Source organism: Accipiter gentilis, chromosome 4 (assembly GCF_929443795.1).
Source record: "Accipiter gentilis chromosome 4, bAccGen1.1, whole genome shotgun sequence".
Lineage (NCBI taxonomy): Eukaryota > Metazoa > Chordata > Aves > Accipitriformes > Accipitridae > Astur > Astur gentilis.
Window position 1 is genome coordinate 40,856,830 of NC_064883.1, and position 25,144 is coordinate 40,881,973.

General features: G+C 39.3%; 1 protein-coding gene across 2 annotated transcripts in view; it reads left to right on the top strand.

Moving 5' to 3' along the window:
• The first annotated feature begins 1,148 nt into the window (after positions 1–1,148).
• The window catches only part of XYLB (xylulokinase), an 87,604-nt gene continuing 63,608 nt past the window's right edge, over positions 1,149–25,144 (top strand). The window contains exons 1-13 of one of the 2 annotated variants that reach the window (XM_049798508.1): positions 1,149–1,167; positions 4,294–4,376; positions 5,283–5,352; positions 6,779–6,859; positions 8,604–8,690; positions 9,687–9,815; positions 11,089–11,154; positions 13,498–13,570; positions 19,185–19,303; positions 20,506–20,587; positions 21,608–21,648; positions 22,063–22,178; positions 24,281–24,396. In XM_049798508.1, the coding sequence (XP_049654465.1) occupies positions 5,341–5,352; positions 6,779–6,859; positions 8,604–8,690; positions 9,687–9,815; positions 11,089–11,154; positions 13,498–13,570; positions 19,185–19,303; positions 20,506–20,587; positions 21,608–21,648; positions 22,063–22,178; positions 24,281–24,396 (922 nt within the window). In that variant the 5' untranslated portion in view covers positions 1,149–1,167; positions 4,294–4,376; positions 5,283–5,340. Of the gene's footprint in view, positions 1,168–2,264; positions 2,360–4,293; positions 4,377–5,282; positions 5,353–6,778; positions 6,860–8,603; positions 8,691–9,686; positions 9,816–11,088; positions 11,155–13,497; positions 13,571–19,184; positions 19,304–20,505; positions 20,588–21,607; positions 21,649–22,062; positions 22,179–24,280; positions 24,397–25,144 lie in introns of those variants that run through there. The other variant, XM_049798507.1, reaches the window with a different exon arrangement.

Genomic DNA, 25,144 nt, shown 5'->3' on the forward strand with positions numbered 1-25,144 from the left:
TTGTCAGTGCTAAAACATCACTAGGACATAAATGTAACTTCACTGATAACTGCACAGCTAAACCTTGTTTGCTTTCAAGACAGAATTTTAGAGGCTATGGTAGTATCTGTAAGTGTGAACTTTAATGCAGAAGGAACAGCGGCAATGCACATTTTCCATACACAAGCTGAGAGAACACTGCCTTGCTCGCAAGGATGGGCAACAGAGTGACAGGGTAAGGCAATGATTCTCCAAACTTCCCTATTTTCTCTAGGAACACATGAAGACTGAAAGTAGCAACATTAACATTCTCATTCTGTCCTTGAGTGGATTTTCCTACCCTATTGTCTGCACCCTTGTTCCTAATTTAAGGAGATCTGATAACACAAGCGTGGTTATTCAAGCCCCAACATTTCTGTGCTATTTAAAGCAAAGCATTTCTTGCTATTCGGGGCTATTCTTCTGATCTGATTGCTGAAGAATGTAATTGATTCTTACATCCTCACAAGATTGCTTTATTTATTTATAAACGGTTGTTTCCCTTCTACTAACCAATACCTCCTTTAAAATTAAAAAAATCCACTGATGTCTTTTTCTGAAGTCATTTATCATTCCTATGGCTTTCTTCAGAACTGACTTTAGTTTCTCTTCATTTTTGCGAGTAGTTATATTTGAAAATTGCAGCATTACAAGCCTTGGCGTCCATATTTGTTACTTTTTTATAGGGAATGCGCAGGAAGTGAAAGGGCAGAGCAAGCCTCTCCTCCCTGGCTCACCAGCCACGTTCTGCATTAAAGGAAAAACAACCTCTATGTGTTATTTGATTCTTTGTTTGTTGTCTGGTAAGAGTTACACTAACAAAACAGTTCTTGGTAACATTTTAAAAGCTTTGTTTCCTTTCACAGCCTCTTCTTGGTTAAGTGAGACCTTTGTTCAGGACAGGTCCATCCAGCATGAACTTCTTTCTCAGGGGCAGGGAAATTCCATCACTACCTGGTGGCCATCTGATTTAAAGAAGACAAACTACAAACTGGGTGACAATTCTACGTACCTTTATTTTAAATGGACTGGTACTTCCACTTACTTCATTGGGATGCCTCCTGATTGCAAACTATTCAGATAAATTTGCAGGATTAGACACTAAAATGCAGGCCAAGAACACTACGCATTTGAAGAGATTCCCACATTGTAAATATTTTTCAGATAACTTTAAGTTAAACTCTGTCTTATTTAAAGATTTTGTGATCACGTTTCTAATACAGATACTCTCAGTACAGAATATTCAAAGATGATATGATAGAGTAAGATTGGTTTAAAAGTCAGTATATTAGAATGTTTGCAGTATAGGTTGAGAGTCTTCAGGATTAATGTTTTGAAGGTTTTTCTTTGCAAGAATAACTAGAAATCTTAAAAGTATAAACCTATGGGAGTCAGGGATTTGAGAAATCACTAGGAATATTTAAAATGTATTTAAAATGTTCACTATATGACAAAATTTAGTAATATTTTATAGTTTAAAGGGCATTTCAAGTTAAGTATTTGTACTGTTAACACAGTTTAAGATCCTGGGCATGCAAAACCTATTTGACTTCATTAAGGCTCTGCTGAGATACCGCCTTGATTGCAGAACGAAAGCCTATTTTAGGTGAGCCTTCTTTTGATTAAGCAATTCCACTTTCCTTGTCACATGCTATGGCAGGTAATGCAAAAACCTAAAGCCTCACCGAACCCTCCCAACTAAAAAAGAAAAGAAGCAAACCACAACCCAAAACTTCATCCCGAGTAACCATTCTGCATTTTTTTTATGGAACACTGCAAAAGTGTGTTTGCACAAACCAGCGTGCGGTACCACAAGAGGACCGGCACGTATTAATGGAATATTAAAATTCCGTGAATTCCTTCGGACCCTGGTTTGAAGTTGCCCCTTTTTTTTGTTCTGCTGCCGTTTATGGGGGGGGGGGGGGGGGGGGGGTGTCACTGGTGTGTTGCCACCGGTGTTTTCCCACCGACCTGGGCACCTGCAAGCTGGCAGATCCCCACTAATTAGCACATAAATTACCGGCGCTGAGCAGGCCACCATCCCCTCCCCGGGGCTCTTCCCTGCTCCTCAGCCCTCGCTCCAGCCCCTCCATGTGAGGGAGGGAAGGATGAGGCCTCAGCCCGGCTGTGTGGGCGCTGAACACTCATTAACTCCCGCTCTCCCGCTCCGCGGGGCCGGCTTGGCGGCTTCCCCCCCACCCCGGCCCGGGGAGGCCGGGCCTTGCAAAGCCGCCCCCCCCCCCCCCCCAGCTCCGCCGGGGCAAGGGTGAGCGGTCGGGCGGGCCCCCGCCGCGCCATGGCCGCTCCCTGCTACTTGGGCTGGGATTTCAGCACGCAGCAGGTACCGGGGCCGCCTCACCCGGGCCCTCCTCTCCCCTCCCGCGGCCGGTAGTGGGGACGGGGGTCCGGCGGGGCCTACCCGGGGCCTGCAGCCGCCTCCGGGGGTCTGGAGCGTAGCGGGGGGGGGCGCACCCAGCCGGGCCTCGGGGAGCTGGAGAGGGTCGAGGCCCCGGCTGGCCCGCCCGCCGTGGTGGCCCACTGACCTGCCGCCGTGGTGGCCCGCAGCACGGAAGGGGAAGAGGCCTTCCCTCCCCTCCATCAGCTCTCATCGCCTCTTTTCTTCCACCCAGCGACGGTTTTGTTTCGCAGGGTTTCCTCGTTTACAGCAGGGCCGGGCTGGGCGCTGCGGGATGCTGTGCTGAGCTCGGTGCCGAGGGTTCACGCACGCCAGCAGCCTGCCACGGCTGATGGAACATCGTTCCCGGCGCCTTCTCGTGTTTTAAGGCTTCTGGGGGACGCTGAGCGCTGCGTGGGCCTGGCTGTTGGCACGCCTCCTTCTCTTTGCCTGCCTAAGCGCATCCTTCATCCCTTTCTGTTTGTCCCCTCTCTTGTCTGAAGCTGTAGGCTGCGTGTCCTAACGTGTCCCGCTTCCCCATCCTGCTAGGGATACGTTTAATCCTGGAAAGGAGAGCGCTGTGGCCCTTCTCCACGTGCAGACTGCGAGGAGACCCCTCTGCCTGCCGCATCAGGCAGGCTGGGAGCTGGGATTTGCACCCGAATCCAGCTTTTCCAGTGTCATCGTGTGAATCAAGATTAGTAGGATCGTGAACACGGATGCTCGGGTCGCTTGAAATTTTGAGTTGTCGGCACAATCGGGTGTTACTACACCGTGAATAGAAACTCTGCCCAAGTTGTGCATAGGCCTGAAGATGTTTAAAATAGGTATAGGAGCATAAATGACTTCATTATGGCTGTGCGGAAGTTTGGGAGCTTGAAAAGACACATCCAGGTTAGGTTGATCAAGTGTTTTTTAAGGGGGCATGCCGCAAGCAGAAAGCCAATTAAGCTGCAGTGAGTCAGAGCCATTTTTAAACTAGTGCAGGGCATCAGATTGGTAATGAGTTGTGCCAGTGCATAAATAATGGCCCTACATTAGTATAGCTAAAATGGGGCTGGCCTTGTTATTTGAATACAACTCTTTGAGATGACTTAGTCTTTGTAGGTTTTTTTTGTCTGTTCCTTCAGCAGCAGTTTGCACTCTCTCCCTTGTTGAAATACGTGCAGAGTGTGAGCTATCTTCTCACTTTTCTTCTAGGCTGTAATGTTTTTCTTCTCTACTAGATGAATTTGAGAGAAGATTGAGGAGAAAAGGTTGTGGTGCTCTTCTAGTTTATGCTTACAAGAAAGCTCAGCTTTATGGAGTTACCTATTAGGGATCTTGCTTTCCATATATTGCAGAAGCTTAGAATACACTTGTGTAATGCCCTCTGAGCTTTGCCAGACTGGTATACTCTGATTTACTCACCATTTGGGGAGCAGGGAAGGTCCTCAAGGTATTCTAATGTTCCTTGAAAAGATGGGGCAAAAAAAAGGAGGGGGGAGGAGAGGGGAAGCCAATATGGCACCTTTAAGATACTGTATTCTTTGGAGAAATTGGAAAAATTCGTTACTGTGATGCAAGCTACAAACCTGGTAATTTGTTTGCTGTTCTTCGGCATATGCCTGCATCTTGATCTTGTGCAATTAAGGAGAAAGAAAATGAGGACGGGAAGAATGTAAGCAAACAAATGTACATGTTGCTGAATAGATGGCATGCTGGAAATTCAGATAATAACCTGTTTAATGTAAAATTGTACCTATACTTTCAGTGAATTATATGGATTGGGGTGATCTTCTTTCCCATTTTGTCTGTGGGAATTCAATTGTTATAAATGAGTTCTCAGTGCTATTTAATTATTGTTAGTTTGTGTTAACATCCCGTTTTTTATCTTCTAGCTGAAAGTCATTGCTATTGATGAACAGCTGAGAGTCGTTTATGAGGATAATGTTCATTTTGATAAAGACCTTCCGGAATTTAAGTACGGCTTTTTATATTTTACTTGGATAATATAATTTAGAACTTTGGAGGTCAGGGTGGGAAGGCTTTTGCCTTATTTGGTCTCATTGATATGTGTGGAGGCATGGAAAAAGTTCATGCCATGTTCATGTTTCATGCTTGGTAAGGGTAGTATGTACTCTTGCCTTCCTTGGTATATAAATATGGCAAGAACTCCTGACAGGAAAGAGATTAAAAAAATCTACCCCAAAGTATTATGTATAAATAAACAATTTCTTTTTTCTCTTTTGGGACTTTGTGACTTGTGGACATGACTGTTTCTTTTTGGGACACAGAAGTAAGCACTGCCTTTGTGTCAGGGTAGAATGCTGTGATAACAGCAAGTAAATTGCATGAGGGGAACTTCTAAAACACATTTGAAGACAAATTCAGTGGTTCCAAATCTCACAATAAGATGTAGGGTGGCAGTGTTTGTTTACTTCAGTTAGCAGACTAGAATTTACAAATGTCATCCTCTGTGGTCATAAGTTTTAACGAAGTACATTTATTTACTTGATGGTTTAACAGCAAAAATGAAATTTCATCTTCTAGGTCCAAGCCACTAATGGTGACAGTTAGGAGACTTAGAAATAACTATGAATTACATGGAGTCAATGAGCAGTATCAGCATTGGAGTCTATCACAGATCTTGCTTCATGATCGGAGCCTTTCCTCGCAAATTATTTACTTTACAATTGGGTCAAACATTGGTTAATGTCACCTCCTAGGAGCTGGCTTTTATTTTTCCAGGTTTCAAACACTGATAGTATTCTTGCTCATAATGTAAAAGCATTGCAAACTCTCTTTGTTTATTAATAAACTCGAAGAACTTTGCTTAGCAGGGAAAAAATTGCTGAATTTACCAAGAGAAAATACCGTTTTTCTGTAGGACTCAAGGTGGAGTCTATATTCACAGTGACAGACTGACAGTCACTTCTCCTGTGCTAATGTGGGTCAAGGTACGAACAAGCTTTGTATAGTTCAACTTTTTCCTTTCTGTTAACTGAAAAGAAAATGTATTCCAGGCAATAGTGAAACTCATCATTCAAATCAACATAGGACTTTTGCTTGTATTCTGTTTCTTTGAAGTATTATTCTGTGTCTTTGGTATGCAAATATTAATGTTATCAACAAACATAGTGGAAGTTGCTAACATTTTGAGGATTTGTTTGTTTGTTTGTTTTTGCAGTCTCTACTATTATAGCATTGTATATGTGATAAATCCTTTCCTGACTTAGGAAATCATTAGGAAAAAAGACTGTTCTTTTTTTTCCAAATCTTTTTGTTTCATACACAAAAGAGGCAGCTGTTGCTTTGCCTAGCTTAAATCTTTGTTTTTTTGTAGCATCCAGGTTAGCTTTGGTAACCAATTGATGTCTCAACTGGTAAGTGGTTAAAGAACAATTTAGTCATTGATTCCCAGTCACTTTGACTGCTGTTTATTTTGGAATACAACATTCTTTTCTATTTCAAAAGAAGGCCTTCCTTGCTTCTGTGCAGGTTCTGCAACACTTGCTCTCACATGGTACTATGTAAATTTTTCTTATTACTGTGATTTGAATAGTTTGATATTTGAAAGGTCACAGAACCCCCAACTGGTAATCCATGGTAGTTGACAAAGGTTTGGTAAATTTCTTTGCAGTTGGGCTTTTGAACCACAATGAACAGGAACAGTTGTAACTATTAAATTAATAATAAGGTGATACAGGTGTCTGATGTTTCTTGGGAAATTCTGAAGTCTTGCAGTGGTCCATTTGTCAAGATAGCCTGGGAAATGCTAATCTGAATGAAACTATGTAAAGATAGATTAATTTTTGGTTTTAAACTTCAGGAACATGTGGCTAGAACAAAATTAACCTAGGTGCTTAAAGTGCTAAAATTCACTTGAATTAGCCTTATATTAAAGGGACTTTCAGTTTTCAGGTGACACTGGGGGCAGTGGTACTGAGGATACCTAACATCTTGTGGGATCGGGTGCAGGGTCCACCCCATTAAGGTTTCATAGATTTCCAAAAGTAAGAACAGAAAAAGATAATCTTGCTTTGTGTCTGGTACTCTTAAAAGTGGCTTTTTATTGAATTGGAATTCTTTAACTCTTGCCTCTTATTTAGGTTTCAAAGAATGGATCTTCGTCATTCAGCTTGTTTAAAGATTTTTTTTTTTTTTTTTTTTTCCCCTGTGTGATTCAACTTTTCTTTTATGGACTCTTACTTAGTAAATTAATTTATGCATCTTCTTGAGAAGTCCATAGTCATTAGCTAATTTTTCATTATCTGCCAATGGACTCTTATCAGTGATGACATGAATTTACTGTTTAATTCCAGAGATTGTGAGTATGCATAATTTGATAGCTCGTTACAGTCATTCTTGATTCTGTTCTTACAGGCTCTGGATATGATTTTGGAAAAGATGAAGTCTTCGGGCTTTAAATTCTCTCAAGTCAGAGCTTTGTCTGGTGCTGGCCAGGTTAGTTTATAAAGAAAAAAACCAGTCTTACTGTATTTTATCAACAGAGTATAATGTATAGCGATAAATTTCATTTAAATAATTGTATTGCCCAAGACCATAATGACATCAAGTAAGACCAAAGCTTCTGTATAAGAATCCATTAAAAGACACATTCCTCAGGGGAACTTAAAACCTGAAGCACACAAAGCAATCACTAGAAGGTAGTGGGAGTGGAGGGTGAGATTTATAGTGCAGCTGTTTAGATCAGTATAGTGCATAACTAGTTGGTTTCCTGTTGTTTAAATTTTTTGTACATAGAGATTCTGAAATGACTGGGGTCATTTTGAGTTTCAGCATATCCAGGTGCTTGTGGAAATGGGGTAGAAAAAATAGTGAGGAGCACTGTTTGCTAAAGGCATGGTAACATCCTGTTGAGCACAGTTGTTGTTGGCTAGGATAGAGATCTGCCTAGGAACAACAAAAACCAAATGATCATAGTCTTTGATGCAGAAATGACAAAGATGCTGCCATGATTTAGCCTGTAGTGCATAATGCTTTTTTTCTGAGATTTATAAAACCCATCCTGACATTTAGCAGTTAGCCAGTCTCCAAGTATGCTGGTGAAACAAGGAAGTCTTTTATAACTTTAACAGATGATATTCAGGGTGAGGATAGCACCAAAGCGATAGCTAATTCTGACACATGAGGTTTAGGTTATTCATCTTGATATATCTGGGACTAATTAATCAAAACTCTTGCTTTGATCTCCATGTTTCATTGATTTCAGTTGAAAGTCTGAGCAAAGTGTCTGAAAATCATAGCTGGTATCAAGGCTCGGGTATGAATTCTTCAGTGAAACAGAAGTTAGGGATTGCCAAGTAACCCCAGCTTACTCAAGTGAAAAAAGGAAGTGCGCTTTCAGATTGCTCATATTCCATTTATTTTACCCATCCTGCAACAAGTTGGGGGTATCAGCTTGGTACTATATTCAGATTCTTTCAGGTAGAACAGCTTTCATTTAGTTGCCCCCTTCCAATCCACGTTGTGTCTCTCATTTTTCTCTTTGAAGAACCTTGTCTTTATGCTGCAGATCACTGTGGAGGTGCACTGATGTGCCAGTGTTTGTCCCAAAGAAGGGACAAACTTGGTCTTGATTGTCTGCAGAAATGGCAGAGAGATATGAAGTACAATCTGGATGTTGCTGTGGTCAAGTACTCTGTGCCCAGGGGGTTCTGTGTGTACTTGGTGTCATCAGAACTATTAGTGGGTTCGCTGGATGGTGCTTTGCAGTTTGTCTAGGGTGTCCTGCAGGTGCATAACCAGAGATGCCTGGCTTGAGGAAGCCACCTGTGAGATGGAGCTCAAATAATCTCAATATTATGCAGTCTGTTAGTGGTGACTGGGGCAGGCATGTAACTGAAATAGCACAGAACTAACAGTCTTGACTGTGGAACCATAGCTACAGCTCAGAGAGCCCTCAAATAAATATCTAATGCCATTAGCAGTGTAATAATAGTTCCCACTAGAAGTTGCTATAGTTCAGAATCATCATTGTCTCTTGACTCCTACATTTTCTGGTTTAGTATATGCTTTGCTCAACCTTAAAGAGTCTTTTAATGAGGCATTTGATTTGAAAAGGTGCATTTTTTGGTCCTGGTTTAGAGAGAGTTCTCTGTCCCTTAGACTTTGAAGTTCAGATCAGGATATGAACTTTGTGGCTTGGAAAGGTCATCTCCAACTTCGGTTTCTGTACTTTCTACAGCAACATGGGAGTGTGTACTGGAAAAAAGGAAGCATCCAAATTTTAAAGAATGCATCATCCAAACTGCCTCTACATCAGTCACTAAAGGTAAGGTGCATAAAAGAGCTCTGAAGGGAGAGGTACACTGTGCTTTGTCTGCTCTTTACACATTGCTTTTCTCCTTGCAAACCTTTTCTCTTGTTTGACTGAGTTGCATGCCCCTGCAGCATAAAGTGAAATGTACTGGTTATTCCTTCAGCTCCAGGGCTTTTGACATTTCCTTTTCTGAGTGACAGTTTATACTGCTTTAAAAGCTTACAGGTGCCAGTGGGTGTCCCAGAACCTTTCTGTGTCAGAGTCACAGCCTGTTTGCTCATTTAGGAAGTTTAATATTTTTGTAAACAACCTGTAAGTATTTTACAACTTTTTTTTGGCGTGTGTGTGTGATTGTTAAGTTTTGAACATAGACTTGACAAACTTTTATTTAAAAAGAAAAGTAGGGGGGAATCAACTTTCCTTTTGAAGACCCTTACCTTCCTTACTTCAAGATCAGAAAGGACAGTTGTTGACAGTATGTTGAAAAGGAGACATTTGTGTAACTGATCTGTTAAATGATTAATTTTGGAAAGAGCTCGTCTGTGCAAAACTCATGGAAATGGAATTAGAATGCTCTCTGGTGATGCACTAAGCCTCAGTTGCATTTCCAAATGGTTATGCCAACCTTTAAAGAGAAATCTGTTAGTAGAGCTGTGGAAAGATAATCTGATTGTTTAGAGAAGAGTTCTAAAAAGCTGGGCTAAACTTGCATAAAAGGGCCCAGGGCTTTGGCTACCAAAGGAGTGTACTGAGACATGGTGCTGCAGGTTATGTCAAGTAACAGCAGAAAAAAACATATTGCTTCCCTCTGGTGTGAAGTTTGCGTTAAACTTTTCACCACTGACCAACATCCTGCCCAATATATGCTTTCCTGTAATTGAGAGGAGACCAGAGGGCCCATCAGAGAACTGAACTGTGATCTGATACGTACGTCTGCTGTATTGCTATTACTCTAGCAGGGACTTCTTAGAGATCAGACTTACTAATAAAGGATGTTGTTTGTTGCAGGCTTGTTTTTCTGTCAGTAACAGCCCCATCTGGATGGATTCTAGCACAGCTTCCCAGTGCAGCGCTCTGGAGAAAGCCGTGGGGGGAGCACAGCACCTAGCGAGTATTACTGGTTCTCGAGCCTATGAGGTAAGGAGTGGATGGGAAGAAAGTCCTCAGCAGAGTCTTGCGATAGAAACAATTTGCCATTACAGTGGTACCGCAGCAGATTAATGACCAGCCATTAACTATGAAAGGGAGAGTTTTTGAAGAAACTCTAATGATACTGTGCTTTGCAGTAGTCTCACAAAGGAGGATCTGGAAATTTTAAAGTGAAATTAGGCAAACACTGGAAATTTTGCTGCAGGAGGCAGCTGGGGTGAGCGGTTGCATTTGGCCAGTGGTTCTGGAATACAGTGTTTGGTCGCCATGCTTATGGTCTCAGAGCCTTGTTCTCCCCCGGGAGCTCCTGTGCAGCCACATTTCCATTGGGATGGCAATCCAGTTTGTGTTACAGGTTTACTTGGTGTTATGACCCCTCTGTTTGTGGATCCCTGCTCTAGGTTACTTCTGCAATTAAAAGATTGGCCTTTTAATGTTCCCTGAAGGCTAACAAGCAGCTGTTGACCTAAGAGAAGCGTTCCAGAAGTTTGGGATGCTATCGGAGAGTACTCTGTCACTTGTCTCCCCTTCCTGACACTTCCCTCTCTTTTAACTGTGACAATGAGTTATGGAGTGGGAGCAGGGCTGCCCTCCAGGCATCTCAGCACCTGGCTACACTTGCTGTTGGTTCAACAGAATAAGGCTCTAACCTCCCAAATTGCTGATTCTGTTTTTGAATTATCATGCCAGATTTATGGCCAGTGTTGAAATCAGACTTTGCATACCACTAACAGTTTATTTTTAACTTGCTAAAGGTTAAGGTTTCAGTGTCAGAAGCTTTTTGTTATTTGATATAATGCATGGATGAAAAATAATTATTCTTATAGCTATTATCCTGTGCTGGAGTTGCTTCTTTCAGTATGAAACTTCCTGCTTTGCTCCCAATTCACCTGCCTCAGAGAGGTACATAGGTTGGGTAGCTTAAACCTTTTCAAGGATTTGAAGGCAGCATTTGAATTGTGCTGGTTCCTGTGCAGAGAATAAGTGTGATTCATTCCATTGAACTGTCATTTCTGAAATGTAAATTATGGATAGTAATGCTTTTTCACATGCTTTTTTTTCAAAAGGTGAGCAAAATTCTCATAATGAGACTATGTATTATAGCCTGTTTAGCGCAGATTGCCTACTGTGCACTGACTTTCATCATGCATCAGGCAAATTAAATATCCAAAGTGCAATGTACTGAACTCATTACACAGAGTTAATGATTATTGACTCCATTTAGGGTTTGTGTTTCTAAGCATTTGCATTTCTTTCTCAGCGTTTTACAGGAAACCAGATAGCAAAGATTTACAGCCAGAATCCTGAAGTCTACATGGAAACTGAGGTTGGGTCAACTTCAATATGCTTATTGGAAAATACAGTTGAAAATATTTTAAAATTAATTTTGTGGGCGTGTTTTTGCAGTCTTTTTTTACTAAAGGGTGTTTTGATTCTTGTGTTTGATTTTAAGTTGAAAATTGAAAATTTGATTATTTTTTGTTAAATTATTAGTCATTAGGCAGATAAAAATTGGGCATCAGTTCTATCTTGAATGTTATATTTAACATAGCAGGCTCCATTGGATCTCACCTTTGTGGAAGAAGTTTTAAAAAACACTTTCATTTTGGTGATAACAAATTGTATTTACAACAGTTTGAACACAAGCGCGTAATTAAGCACACGGTTGAAATTTTCACACTTAGAACTAGCCATTTGCATGCAGAAATGTGATTGCTCTGCCATACAAACTGGCATCCATGCATATGTGCGTAGGAGAAAACCTGCCATTGATTCTAGACTTTTTTCGTAGTTCTTCCCTTGAGAAGCTACGTTGATTCTATTATTACAAATGAAATGCATTGTGTAGTTGGTTTCCTTCTGATTTTTAGTTTTCAGAAATCAGCTTGCAATTCCATTATTGTTTCAGTTTGTTGAGTCTGTATCTATCTGTGACTGAAATGCCATGGCTTGAAGCAAGGTAAAAACTCCATGCAAATATGATGTAAATGAGAGAAGGACTCCTGTCCTGTGATTAGAATATGCCAAACATCCTGACCTGTGAAGTCAGGCTGCTCCTGTTTTTGTATTACTGCAGTTCTTGATAGCGTTGATCATAATTTTTTTGTGTTTTTTAAAATCTCACCCCTGCATGAAAAAGTTAACAGGAAGTGAGTAGCAAAGTTGACTGTATTTTGTGGGAGAATGCTTAATTTTTAATATTTTTTTCTTTCTTAGTACGTTTTCATTACATAACCTTTACAGTGGTAAGGTATGGGACGAAACAGAATACTAGTACAGTCTGATCATAAGCTTAAGACTAAATTTAGGGAAAGATACATTAATGGGGAGGAAGTGGGTCCATGGAACTGAGAACTAGACAGACCAATTTTAGACTTTGAGGGCTGGTTGCATTGATGGCACCTTTTAGCAATAAAGGATATGCAAGATGTTGTGTTCAAGCACAAAATATCTCTTATGCCAGAGTTGCTTTTGGGGACCCTAAAGAAGCACTTAGCAGCTTGGCAGTCTCAATGACATGTGGAAGGTGGATGTTTTTCTGTCTGTAGGTCAGCTTGCTAAACTGGCTGATTCACAGTTTAACTTCATCCTTTTCCTTCCATTTCAGGCAGCTAGTGCCCACTGGGGCACCACAGAAGGTAGGCCTTCGTTATCTAAGCACAATATGATATATTCTTGGGGAGAGATGCATGAAGAGCAAGTGCATCATTAAGTTCCCTGGCCATTATAACCACCTTTTAGAGCTCTGACTATAGTCTGTCTTTGAATGCTGTGTGAAACAGTGGTTTTGTGATCATTAATAAAAAACCTGTCACTGCTGCCTCACTCGACCAGTAGAGATTTGATTCTGATTAGTTATTGGGTGACAATCATATTTCTCCTGAATTAGTCAGAGCACACAATAAGGAATTTGTCAGCTTTTATGCCAGCTTCTTGGGAACAGATAATACTTGATCATGCAGAAAGCTTGGCGGTAGCCAGTTAACTTGGTAGTTTGTATAGCAGATTTGAAGTGGAAGCAAGTTTGTGCTGGATCAGTGCGTTGTGTCATGAGGCTGGGGCATTTTGGGGCCAGTGTTAGAAGCCCTACAGCTGGATTTAATGCCCTGTTGGAACATACCCTGAGGCAGAGCTGCAGGTAGTGGATCAGTTCAAAGCTGATTATTACCGGCTCCAGGGAGGTCTGAGGTCTCAGCTGGCAGAAAGATAGTTGTTCATGTAAAGGTGCTAGCAGAGCCTTGTCAGAGCTGCTAAAACGCTTACAGATCTGCACTCTGGCTGGACCAGCGCATGGTTTCTAGGCATTTTCCCTGTCATCAACAATACAGGTGGCTTTGTTGGTTTTTTTATTATTATTTTTTATTAGTAAGTGTTTTTCCTTGAAATGAGATTCTGTGATACACTGAAGTTGTGAATTAATTCATGATAGCATAGAGTTTGCTAATATACTAGAATGCAAAGCTATTAACAGCTTTTATCATGGGGTTACTTTTAGATTGATATCTGGTGTATTACTTAGGCAGTAAGAACTGAATAATCTAGGTGCATTTTTGTGTGCTTTCTGTGCCTAACATTAAGCATCTATTAACATTTACTGCTTCCAATTAATAATTTACTTTCTTTGAAGTGGATACTGATGGGACTTACTATCTCACACTTTTTCTTTCAGAGAATCTCTTTGGTTAGTAGTTTTGCAGCTTCCCTTTTCCTAGGAGCTTATGCACCCATTGATTATAGTGATGGTAAGTGCGTGGGCTTTTCTCGTAGTACAATTCAACAAGGAAATTTTCCTCTCCATCCCCACCTTACATAAAAGGGGGACAAGGTCTCTGCTATTTATTTTCAGTCTTTAAACTTTAATGACAAATGTATTAGATTTTAAGCTAAGTTACTCCTTTCAATTTATTGTTACTCTTGACAGTGCTGTCAGCTGTGGTTATTTATCCCCATCATAGTATGATTCCCATTTCTATAAAATGGATGCACAGAACATATTCTTGAATGAAATTGTACCTTTTTTTCATTACTTTATGATGTATAAAGGAATGTTGAAATATCTATTTAAAAACATGAAAAAGTTGTGGATTTTTAGGCTAGACTTCATAGTTCTGCTATTTGTTCTTTGGTTTTGCTGGTTTAGCTCCGAGTTGCACAGGATGTAAACAAGATATATATTGTGATTATGTTTCCCCCCACCTAACTGGAGTATGGATCTGCAACAGAAATATCTTTTCAAAATGAACCAGAGAAAAAAGCATAAACCAAGCAAAAAATTCCTAAGCTCAGTTAAAAAAATATTTAACCTTCCATATCTCTCTATTCATCAAAACAAAGACAAAAAAGTGACAAGGCTAGTGCGTCTCTTTTCTGTTGTGTGTTATCTCAGTTATCCAGCTTTTAAATGGCAATTTTAAATGGCAGTTACAAAGGAAACCATTTTCCTGGGAGCTGTGCTGTTATTTTTAAATAGCATTTTTGATTCCTGCTCTGAAACTAAGAGAAGATATATTTCAGAGCTGAAAGGTTAGATAACAAGGCTCTCTAAGGAATTTTTACGTTATAGAGCCATAGTTGACACCCATGTGTTAAGACCAACTCATTTTTCTTCCTTCATTGTTCCATCAAAGCTCATACGAAAAGGCATGACACCTCAATTTTAGCTAATGGACAACTTATTCAATATCAGATATCTCAGTTATACTAGAGACCTTAAAAATTGTAAGGCAATCCATGCTTACTTTGCAGCAGTTGTGAGATTATTACATCTGTCTTCTGGTCCTGTACTGTTAGCTGTGTATTTTCACAGGTGAATTTTATTTTTTTGTGTATTATTGGCAATAGTAACTCTTTGGAGATTTGCACTTTGCTAGGCCCAAATACTGAGCACTTCAGTCACTCAGCAACCCATAGAACTATCTCCATGTGCTGTGTTTCAAAGAGAGATGGTGAGATCTTCAAGGTACCTTTTCTGATAAAAAAATACATTGATTTTTTATTTCTCGATGAGGCTGAAGTGTTAATTTTGATTCAAATGTTTAAAATTATAAGCATTAAAAAAAAAATCATTTTGGGATTGGTTTGGTGTGGGGTTTTTTGGTTTTGTCCCATCCCGTCCCGTCCCATCCCGTCCCCCCCCCCCCCTTTGGTAAGGTTACCTCTGCCTTTTCTATGTGGAAGCAGGTGGGGGAAACTCATGCTTCTTCAATTTCAGGACATGAAAATTTCTGTGTTTGACTGAAAACCAAACCATTTTAAACTACAGAAAATAAAAATTTACTTAATTGGAAAATTTTCTTAGGAAATGTATTGCGTTTTTCGAACAGCTCTAGGAGAGCCTGTTCTGTTATACCTCTGGATGTTTATGCATGTAAGATTATTAAGTCTTTGTGTAAAAAAAGATAAGAGAACTAAGCAGGATGTTATAGTTCTATTTGCAAGACAAAAGATCTTTTGGCATTGTAAGCTATATTTTGCCTTGTTTGTTCCTTTCTTCTGTTAACATAATAAGAGAGAATTCTAATTCCAGTAATAAGATGTAATTATAAAGTATGCAGTAGTTATTTGGATCCAGCTAAAAACTTGTTTTCTTGTCATTTATCATTTCTTGCAATTCACTTGATCTTTTACATTGTACCTGTATATTATAGTTTAAAATGCATCTCTCGAAATAATGTTCAGATAATAGACCTATTCTTCATTTCTGTAGGTTTAACTTCAGGTCATATCGTCTTTAAAAGACCCTGTCAAATTGTTTAGCTGTGCACAATAACTTATCTCTCTAAATTTGCAAGTTATTGTAGGAAATGTGCTATTTAGTTTCAGGATTTTTTTTTTTCTTTTTCTTTTTAGAGGTCCAATCTCATAAGGTTCAAATCACTCCTCGTGAATGGCTGAGCACCCTGAGTGATTGATTTAAAAAAAATGAAATTATATTCTGGTGGAATGAAGAATGATTTTCATTTGTATTGTGCAGATGTTAAAAGTAAGATACATTTGGGACCTAAACAACTTGAACACTTGAGGCATTGTTTCTTTTAGAAGACACCTTAAAGAACAGCAATTCAGCTCTTGACCTAGAGAAGCTTTATCTTTTGAAATGCTTTTCTAAGAGCCTTAGGCAAATCATAGCTTAGCATACTTGTTTTTGTTGTTCTATCAAACAAGGATGCTTTGAACTGAAGCCTTTTCAAAAGGAAGCGTGGTGGGCTGAATTTACTCCTAATGTAGCTTGCGTGGTGTCAGCAGAGTTACACTGCTTATGATTTTAGCTCACTGAAAAGGCAGTCCAGAGTGCTGTAATACAGATACACTTAACTGTTTGTAAATTCATGCGACTATTGATCTTTAGTTTGCTGATTAATAAAACCAGTTAGTCTGCATCATTTGGTCTTTATAATGAAAGTGTTTGGTTCCCCCCCCCCCCAGCGTTGAAGCACTTATACTTTTGTACATGTAGTAAATATTAGCAAGTCCTGATTGTGCTTCTGGTCATTTTATGTTAAAAGTCAGTGATGCTTGCAGTGAAATACTGAATCCTATTCATCCACGTATTGATCCTTTCCTCAGTCCTTACTAGACCATGGCCTTGGCTATTGACCTTCCTTGCTGATGGAGTATCCATTTGGAGTGACAAGTTGAAGAGCTGCCTTTGATTTTTGTGTTGGGTTTTTTTTTTCCCCCCTTAGTTCTCAGATTATTACTTACTTTATACGTTGAACTTAGTTGTGTAGATCATGACCAGAAGTGCTTGAGTTAGAAACTTGCTGTATGTCTACTCCTTGTATAATCAAAGGAGAAAGTGAAGTGGTTCCAGGGAGCATTCAGCTCTGGTTTTTATTTTCCACTGACTGGAGATTCTCATGCAGGTGCCTGCAGTTGGATAGGATGTATCCAGGCCAGCAGATTAATAGTTCTTGTAAAACAGTTGTTTCACATCTTTTAAATGAGTTTCTGAGGGTGGGGTAAATTAGCTCATCTTTCTCTTCTCAGGGCATATTAAAGTCTTTGTGCCACTATATCTACCAGTCAATAAACTGAAGCATTTCTGTATAATATAAACTTAGACCTTTTCAGTTATAAAGGTTAGTGTTTTTCCTGTTTTATGCAGGAAAGATTGGAGGCTGTCCTTATGTCTAGCAAAATTGCATTGGAGGATACTGGTTAAATGTTTCTCTAGGCTTGCAGGGTGGGGAGGGGAAAGGATTTTTTTTCTAAAAACCCACAGAAAATAGCAACTAACCTTTCTCTAGTAAAATTCCTATTTATTTAGAGATTCTGTTGCTCACTGATTAATTTAATTTAGTGAAGGGGTTCTTGGCCTTTTAAATTAGGGACTTTTCCAGGAAAATTTATAGATGTACGTATTTCCTCATAGAAAGCCTTGTTATGCCTGAGAGCTTGGGACTCAAGGCTGCTCACACCCTCTGCCTCTGGGAAGTGCAGACAGTGATGCTGGGTTCAGTTTACCCTGGAAGGACTCAGTTTACCGCTGGAAGGAGGGGATGGCTAGATTTAAGAGTGTTCTCATGTAGAGAACTGAGAGAAGCTGGAGTAAATCTTACCATCTTTCCTTCTCTGTGGGTGGTAGCGATTTTGACAGCAGAAAAGGAAAATGCACCTTTTGCCTGCGGAAGGTGTAGTGCACTTTGTGGTGTCTCGGATTCCTGCTGTAGAATCATAGGCCAAATAAACTGGTGCATAATTTGTTAAGTGTGTTTAATTTGCCTGAAATGGGATTGATTGATTTTTAGTAAATTTAATTCTATTTTTTATGTTACTAAGTATAATCCAAATATCCTACAGTTTGGTTTGGGTTATTCCAGTATCTCAGCTGGAGTGTGTCACATCTTCTGTTCACAACACTCTTTGAAGCACTAGGTCCATACCTTGTTGATGGTGCTTAGGATTGGACTGCACAAATACATACTTTATTTATAAATGTTATTAACCTCATTATTAAGCCCATGTGAAAAAGGCTACTGGGAGTTGATGGGGGGCTCATTTGTGCGTGTGTAACCAGCAGCAGTGTATGTGTAACTAGCAGTAGTGTATGTGTGCGGAGTGTGTTGCAGGCATGCGCCTTTCTTCAGAATAAGAGTGCTGCTAGAGCCTTGTGGTGTGCTGGCTAAGATGTGGGTTGCATCCCTTTTCTTCTGTGTCCCAGCATTGCAAGCATGGTCTTGTTCCACAGACACTGCATGTGGGGTCAACTTCACCATCTTTGTGTTTTAAAAAGCTTAAAGATGTACTGAATGGAAGCAAATTTCAGGTTTTCCACTGTGCTCAGCTGAGAATATGCCTGTGTTTCTGAGATAAGTCGTGGGCTAAACGGTCTTTGAAATGAAAATGTTGTTAATCTAGAATAAGACTAACATGTCCCTGAACAGTACTAACCAGAAACACATACAGATTTTCAAGTGTAATGAAATGTGCAATTAAAGGCATCTTAGAAACATAAGCAAGGGATGTGGAGTGCTCAGTATGTAATGTAGATTCGGCCACTAACCAACTTCAATTAACTTTTAAACCAGCAATAAAATATTGAGGAAGAAGCAATGAGAAACCAAACCAAAACTGCAAAGGCCTTCCTCAGATCTGGTGATAGTTCTGGTGAGGAAATAGGTGACCAAATCAGTTACCTAGGTTTTTGCAACCTGTAATTCAGTTCACAGAATCTACACTTTAGAGATGTTGTGTACTTGCAGGTGTTACAGATTTCAGTTGAGCTGTTCAGCATTTCTGAAAATCATGACTTTGGTATTCAAAGCTGGACTTCCCAACCTAGCCTTGAAATCAGATGCTACATTTGAAAATTTGACCTCTTGCTTTTTTTTTTGGACTTCTAAGCCTTTATTTTGTCATCTCTGAAGAAGGAAACGTTGATACGGAGGAAGATTAGTCAGCATGGACTTAGATGCTTATATGATACTACTCAAAGGTAGGAGTAGGACTCAAAGGAGTAGTGTAAAGCCATACCACCCAGGGGGGAATTTCTTCATGTGATATTGCTGCATCACCTTTAGATAGCTGTAGTGAAGTCTTTGTCTAAGGTGGAAGATTTGGGGAGGAGCTGATGGGGAGGCATCCATGTTCTTCTTTTTGCTCTTAATTTGGGAATAACTGATTTGTCTAGTGCATTGTGCATCAGAGAAGCCTTTCCTGCTACCTTTAGAGGTGAAAGCTATCCAGAGGCTGAATTATCAGTGTCCTTTATGCTTAGAAGAGCTGAAACCATTCTCTTTGAATATAAAATATGCATCTGTGAATTTTCTGTTGCCTGTAACGAGGTGGAATTTTCTGATACAGTACTGTCTGAGGTTTAATGATACGTGCTTCCTGTTTTGATCTGTCTTGTAGGTTCTGGTATGAACTTGCTGCAGATTTGGGAAAAGGTATGGTCAGTGTCCTGCCTTAATGCTTGTGCACCTGGGTTAGAGGAGAAACTAGGATGCCCTGTACCATCCCATTCAGTCCTGGTATGTGCCTGTCTAGAAGAGCTGTAAGCAAAAAAATAAGGCTTTGTGCTGAGAGTTCTGCTAATAGCACTTCCTTGGAGTGTACTTGCGTGTGCGCGCAAGCGTGTGCACACAGTTATCCTCAGAGCTATGCTGCTTGATTTAATATTTCCAGGTGTGTTGTGAATGTGTATGCCAGACCAGAAACAGACATCTTTGAAAGCTGCTAGCTGGCATCTGTCATAGCTTTCATTGTTGATCTCCTTGGATTCTTGCATGCCCTGGGCTATGATGAGAGAAGTTTTGATAGGTGCTCCAGTGATAAGAATCTTTGGGGTCCCCTCCCATGCCCACAAGCACCTGGTCACTGCAGAACTGTGCACAGTATTTATTAATGCGGAAACAGAATCCAACATCTGCATTTCTTGACAGAGACCTTGTTTTAAACTGTTTGTAGAGTTAATGAGGTAATCTTTGTGAATAATTTGGGATATTTAAAGCTCCTCAGTTCATGTAGCATAATGGTGAAATCAAATCAAGCTGCACATCTCTTAGAGTAAATGAATTTAGTCTTACTACTCAGCACAAAAAGAGCTATTGCTTTAGCTGGTGCACATGTAAGAGTGTAGATACCCATCACCTGATCCCTCTGTATTCAGTGCTGATCTTTTGTGATGGAGAGGAACATACAAAAAATCCTCATAGATGTGCTTGTATTTTTTTATGGATTTTTTTCTTCTCCTGTTTTTTCTCTATGGCTATCAAATGTGGCTTAAAAAAAATACAGTTCTTGACCCCTAAACTAATAGGGGTCATTTTGCAGCATTTGTTGTTGTGATGTATATTAATGTTGTGCTTCCTCTGATGTTTGCATTGAATTTCTAATTTCTATGTATTAATATTCACGTATGTTTGCAAAACAGATGGATTTGTTTATGTTACTTGATGTGAATAACTGGAGAAGGACCCAAAGCTAAAATGCTACTATTTACTTAACCTATTTCAAAATCTAATCAGAGGGTATTTCTGTGAGGTTCTAAACAACAAAAAAAATTGGGCTAAAAATCTTTAAAGTATTCATTCATACCTTAAATACACAGAAATGATTATTGTAGCTGCTCTGGGGTTTTTCAGTTCTATGTAACAACATGTTATGTCATACATTGCAAGATTACTTTTCATTTCTTGAGGGTTTTTTCCTCTCTTTTTCTTTCTTTCCTTAGGGGCCCATTTCTCCATATTATAGTCAGCGTTATGGGTTTAGCCCAGACTGTAAAATAGTAGCATTTACAGGAGACAATCCAGGTGAGATGATTAAATGTGTAAGATTGAGTGAATATGATTATGTACGTACTAAAATTCTAAATCAATTTCATTGGTTCTCAGATACTTCCTATACAGTGAAAGAACATCGTGTTTATCAGCATTAATACCTTTTCCCAACAGCCTTCCATCACTGGTTCTTCTGAGATATAGACATCTTGGATAAGCTGGGTATGACAAATGAATTCTCTTTTGCCTAGTAATTAGAGGCAATTTCATTTGCCTCTTGATAACTTCAGTTTTGGTTTGCCGCCCCTAAGAAACTATTCTCACTATGAACTGCTAACCTTTTAACTTAGAAAATATGAGTTAAAAAATTGCTGTATATCTTTTCAAGCAAAAAGGTGGAGATGGACCTCATAGGATTTCTCTAAGAATTAGAGCTGTCCTTTTGTTATACTGAGATCTATCAGTCTAAGGGAAGGTGTTAATTTAGGGTCAGTTTTTTGAATCCTGGAGACTGTTTTAGTATAGAGCAAATTTGTCTGTTTCTCAAGACTGTGAAAAATACTTATCCGTATGAGAGTAACATGTGCAGGTTTGAATAAAGATGGAGGCTTCATCATGGTATATTTTACATTCATATTCGGGGAGATGGTTAAACTCTGCATTTCCCCAAAGTCCAGTTTTTCTTCGAGAGATTCAAATCTAGCTTAGTCCAATAAATATGTGAGTAGTCTGATCTAAGTGGGAGTTTCTCCTTTGAAGTGTGTTGTTAAGTAAGGTCCACTGTATTTAAAACTCGAATACATAAAACATTAGATAATCATGAAATTCCACAGTCTTTTGTCTTGAGCATTCTGATTTTGTTAAAAATCACTCCCTCACCCAAATGCTTTGCCTGTCTTTTACGTTGTGTAGGCCAAGGCCATTATGAGCATATTTGGCATTTATATTGTACTTCGAGATGGTCAGCACGATGTATTATGATGTCTCATACAACATGGTATGGTTGAGTCAAAAAAGTGACTTTTTTCTGGTATTCTGACTTTCTGCTTTCAGCATCATTGGCAGGGATGAGACTTCAAGAAGGAGATATTGCAGTAAGTCAAAACATACTCCTGAAAACTGTCCATATCCCTGAATAAATGAAATATATGAAATGTAAAATAGCTGTAGGTTATCAGTTAAATTTATCTGCTAGTGTTGATTTTCTGTTTATTGGATTCACGCTTCTTTTGTTTCTATCTGTAAGCTGCCTGAAAGATTTTAAGTAAACTCTTGTGAGTATTTTTAACTAATGCTCCAGACATTAAAACCTAAGTCTCTATCTAGTATGTATTTCACTGGCGTGACAACCTAAGTCAGAGCTAGCTTCAACACGAATCCAATTGACTTAATGTGTAATTTAAAAACAATTAGTGGTAATAACAAATGGTTTTAATTTAATTTCTGTATTGCTTCCCGTGCACATTGTGATAATGCTTCAATTATTTTTTTTTTTTTCCCCCTTCCAGATTAGCCTTGGCACGAGTGACACATTGTTCCTGTGGATCCAAGAACCAACTCCTGCCTTAGAAGGTCATATACTCTGCAATCCTGTTGATTCTCAAACATATATGGCACTTCTATGGTAATATCATTTCTTTTTGTTCATCTGGGATCAATAATATAAATTTCTTTCTCTGTTAGTGCTTTTTATTTCTTTTTCAAAATGATAATGAATAGAATAGAACATTCAGCATTCTGTACGGTATATGGCAATTTACTGCTGAAATATTTGCATCAACATTATAGTATTCCTATTGTTTAATTTGAGTAACTGAAACTGCAGAGTTGTGGAGGATAATTTCTCATGGCAATAAAAAGCTGAAATTATTTTTACGTATACATAGAGCCAGTTCACTATGAATCTAAGGTAATACATTTAATATACAGGAATAACAATCTTCTGAAATACAATAATGTGAAATGTCAGAAGCTTGACCAGGCTGTATAACTTCTGTGCTCTTCTAGTGGTCCACAGGGGACATAATGGGGCAGGTGAAGATTCCCTTTTCAGAGAAGAGTATAGTCAGTGCTGTTCAGGGATGTATTAGGCTGTGCATGTGGAAAACACTGAGATCTCAAGAAACCCATCTGAGAGAATGATCCTCATGGTAGCTTTTGGCTGCTGTGATTCAGGAATTATTTGGCCCCTCGCCAGCCAAGTAGGTGGAAAGGTGGCCTGAAGCTATGTTTTCCCTCACTGAGTCACTGTATTCAGGGTAAAAACTTCCAAACCAAGTCATAGGGTTTAGGCAAATATTTACAAGTAATATGCAGATAAATTTTTTGTCTAAATCCCCTGGATTGTAGGTGCTCGAAACTCAAAACTTCAGCAAAGCTCAAATCTGCCTTTTAACTGTAATGTTGAGTCTTACCTGTACAGTAATAGGAGGCTGTGAATGACAGTGGGAACAGTGTTCATGAAGTTGAGTTCAAAAGCATGATGTCAACTGCAAGTTACTGAGTTTCATATTATGATTTCCCAGCAGTTGGTTGGTTTGGTTTTTTTTTTTAAGTAAGTTTTTCATTCAAATTTCTCTTCTACCTAATTTTTTCCCACTTCTGCTGTGTAAAAGAGCTATATAAGCAACCTGTTTGTAATAGGAAAGGAGATGCTGAGGCATTTTTCTGAATAACTGTTATACTGCCATTCTTTTACTGCAGCTTAACATGTGCAGAAGGCCAAACCTGATTTTCAGAACACAAGATATTTCTGTAGCTATGCAGATATAAAGAGTTCCTGTTCTTCCTGCCTAGCCATTTCTGTCCTGACACTGTCCCTTTTGCACCAATGCCCCTTTATTTATAGAGTATTAGAGTTAATAGGGCACCCTCAGTTAGTAGAAAAAGAGTGCCTGAGCTACCAGGCAGAGTATTTGTACAGAAAACTCCAGTAACTTCAGCTGCTGCTACTGAGCAAGTTCAGTAATTTCCTTGCCATCTTTCTGGATATTTCTCTGCCTTTTCTGCTGAGTTGTTCTGATAACTCCGTGCTGGAGAGTATTCAAACTGCTTTCCTTTGGGTCCGAGTCCAATGCGGCAGTATTTTGCAGGAGTGTTATATTCACAGAGATGGCAAAGGAGGTGACTGCATAAAGGGTGCAAAGACTATAAACACAGAACAGATGCCTATTTGACAGCATGGTTTACTGGCTCTGGACCTTAACCGTGCAGATGCAGCTGTGGTGCTTTCCTTTGCCAGATCCTGGCATGGAGCTAGACCTCCTAAATCCTGTTGAACCCAAGCTGGCTCCATACCGGTACCGTGCTCCTGAAATCATGAATGCAATGTAGAGACACTCTTGCTTCTCCTTGCAGAGTCATCTCAGAGTGAGCTTTTTAGTGCTGTGTCAGAGTACTTCTCTGAGGAGATGTCTTAGCTGTTCAGAGCTAGCCTGGGTTTAGTGTGGTCTGCCAGAGTGGATCTAAGCTGACTCATTGGAGAGATGTATACCAACATCTGTGCACTGCATTCCTTAACATGTCCTGTAGTATTTGTTTTCTTTCTTACCTAGTTTTCTCCGTCTCTATCTCTTTCCATAATGAAGAAGTGGTTGTATTTTTTAGCTTGCTCAGCTTAATTCAGCTGATACAATAAACACCAATATGGAGTAAAACAACAAATTGCTTTAAAAATCTAGAGCCAAATGTTTTGGGAAATGCATATGGTATGTTTGTGTGTTTCAGTTTTAAGAACGGCTCTCTGATGAGAGAGAGGATCAGAGATGATTGTGCTTCAGGCTCCTGGGATGAATTCTCTAAAGCCTTATCATCTACTGTTGCTGGAAACAATGGAAACTTGGGTATGAGCCTTAGCAGAGCTTGGGAGTTCCAGGGGTTGCTTAGACACATACCTGAATGGGTGCTGTACCAACTTTTTACTTGGGTCATGATAAAGGCCAAGAATTAAGTTAACCAGAGCGAGAGAAATTCCTAATGTGTACTTAGAAATGCTCTGTTGGCAGGCTAAGTGTCATGATAGTATTTTCCTTCAGTATTCACTAAGAAAATTATATTTATGGAGCTCTTTTGGTCATTGAAAGGGTGTTAGCAGCATCTTAGCTATAGAATGTTTAAAACTAGTAATTTCTGAAGGAGGCTTTCATTAAAGTTTGTTTCTTTTTCTGAAGACTCAAACCAAGTGAATTAAATAGCTCCATATTATTTCTTTCTCAGTTGTTAGAATCTTGTTCACGCATGTGAACAAAGCAGTAATGTGAAATGATACCCAGATTTCCTGCATTTTCCCCAATGTATGTCACAAGAGTTTTTTCATCCCTGTTTTTTCCCCACATTATGGTAAGTGAATGAAATGAAACAAAATGATGATGGAGGAAATATTTTGAAATAATATACATAAACCCATGTATTTAAGTTTTACATTATTTTCTTTCCTACGGTTTAACATTCTGCGAGTGTAGTATATAGCTCTGAATTAAGTTATTGAAAAGTGAGCATATGTGTAATCAAGATTAAAATTTAACCATTGCAGAGCTGGATTTGAAATCATCGCCATCATCCTAGATCTAAATTGATATCCATAAAATTAAT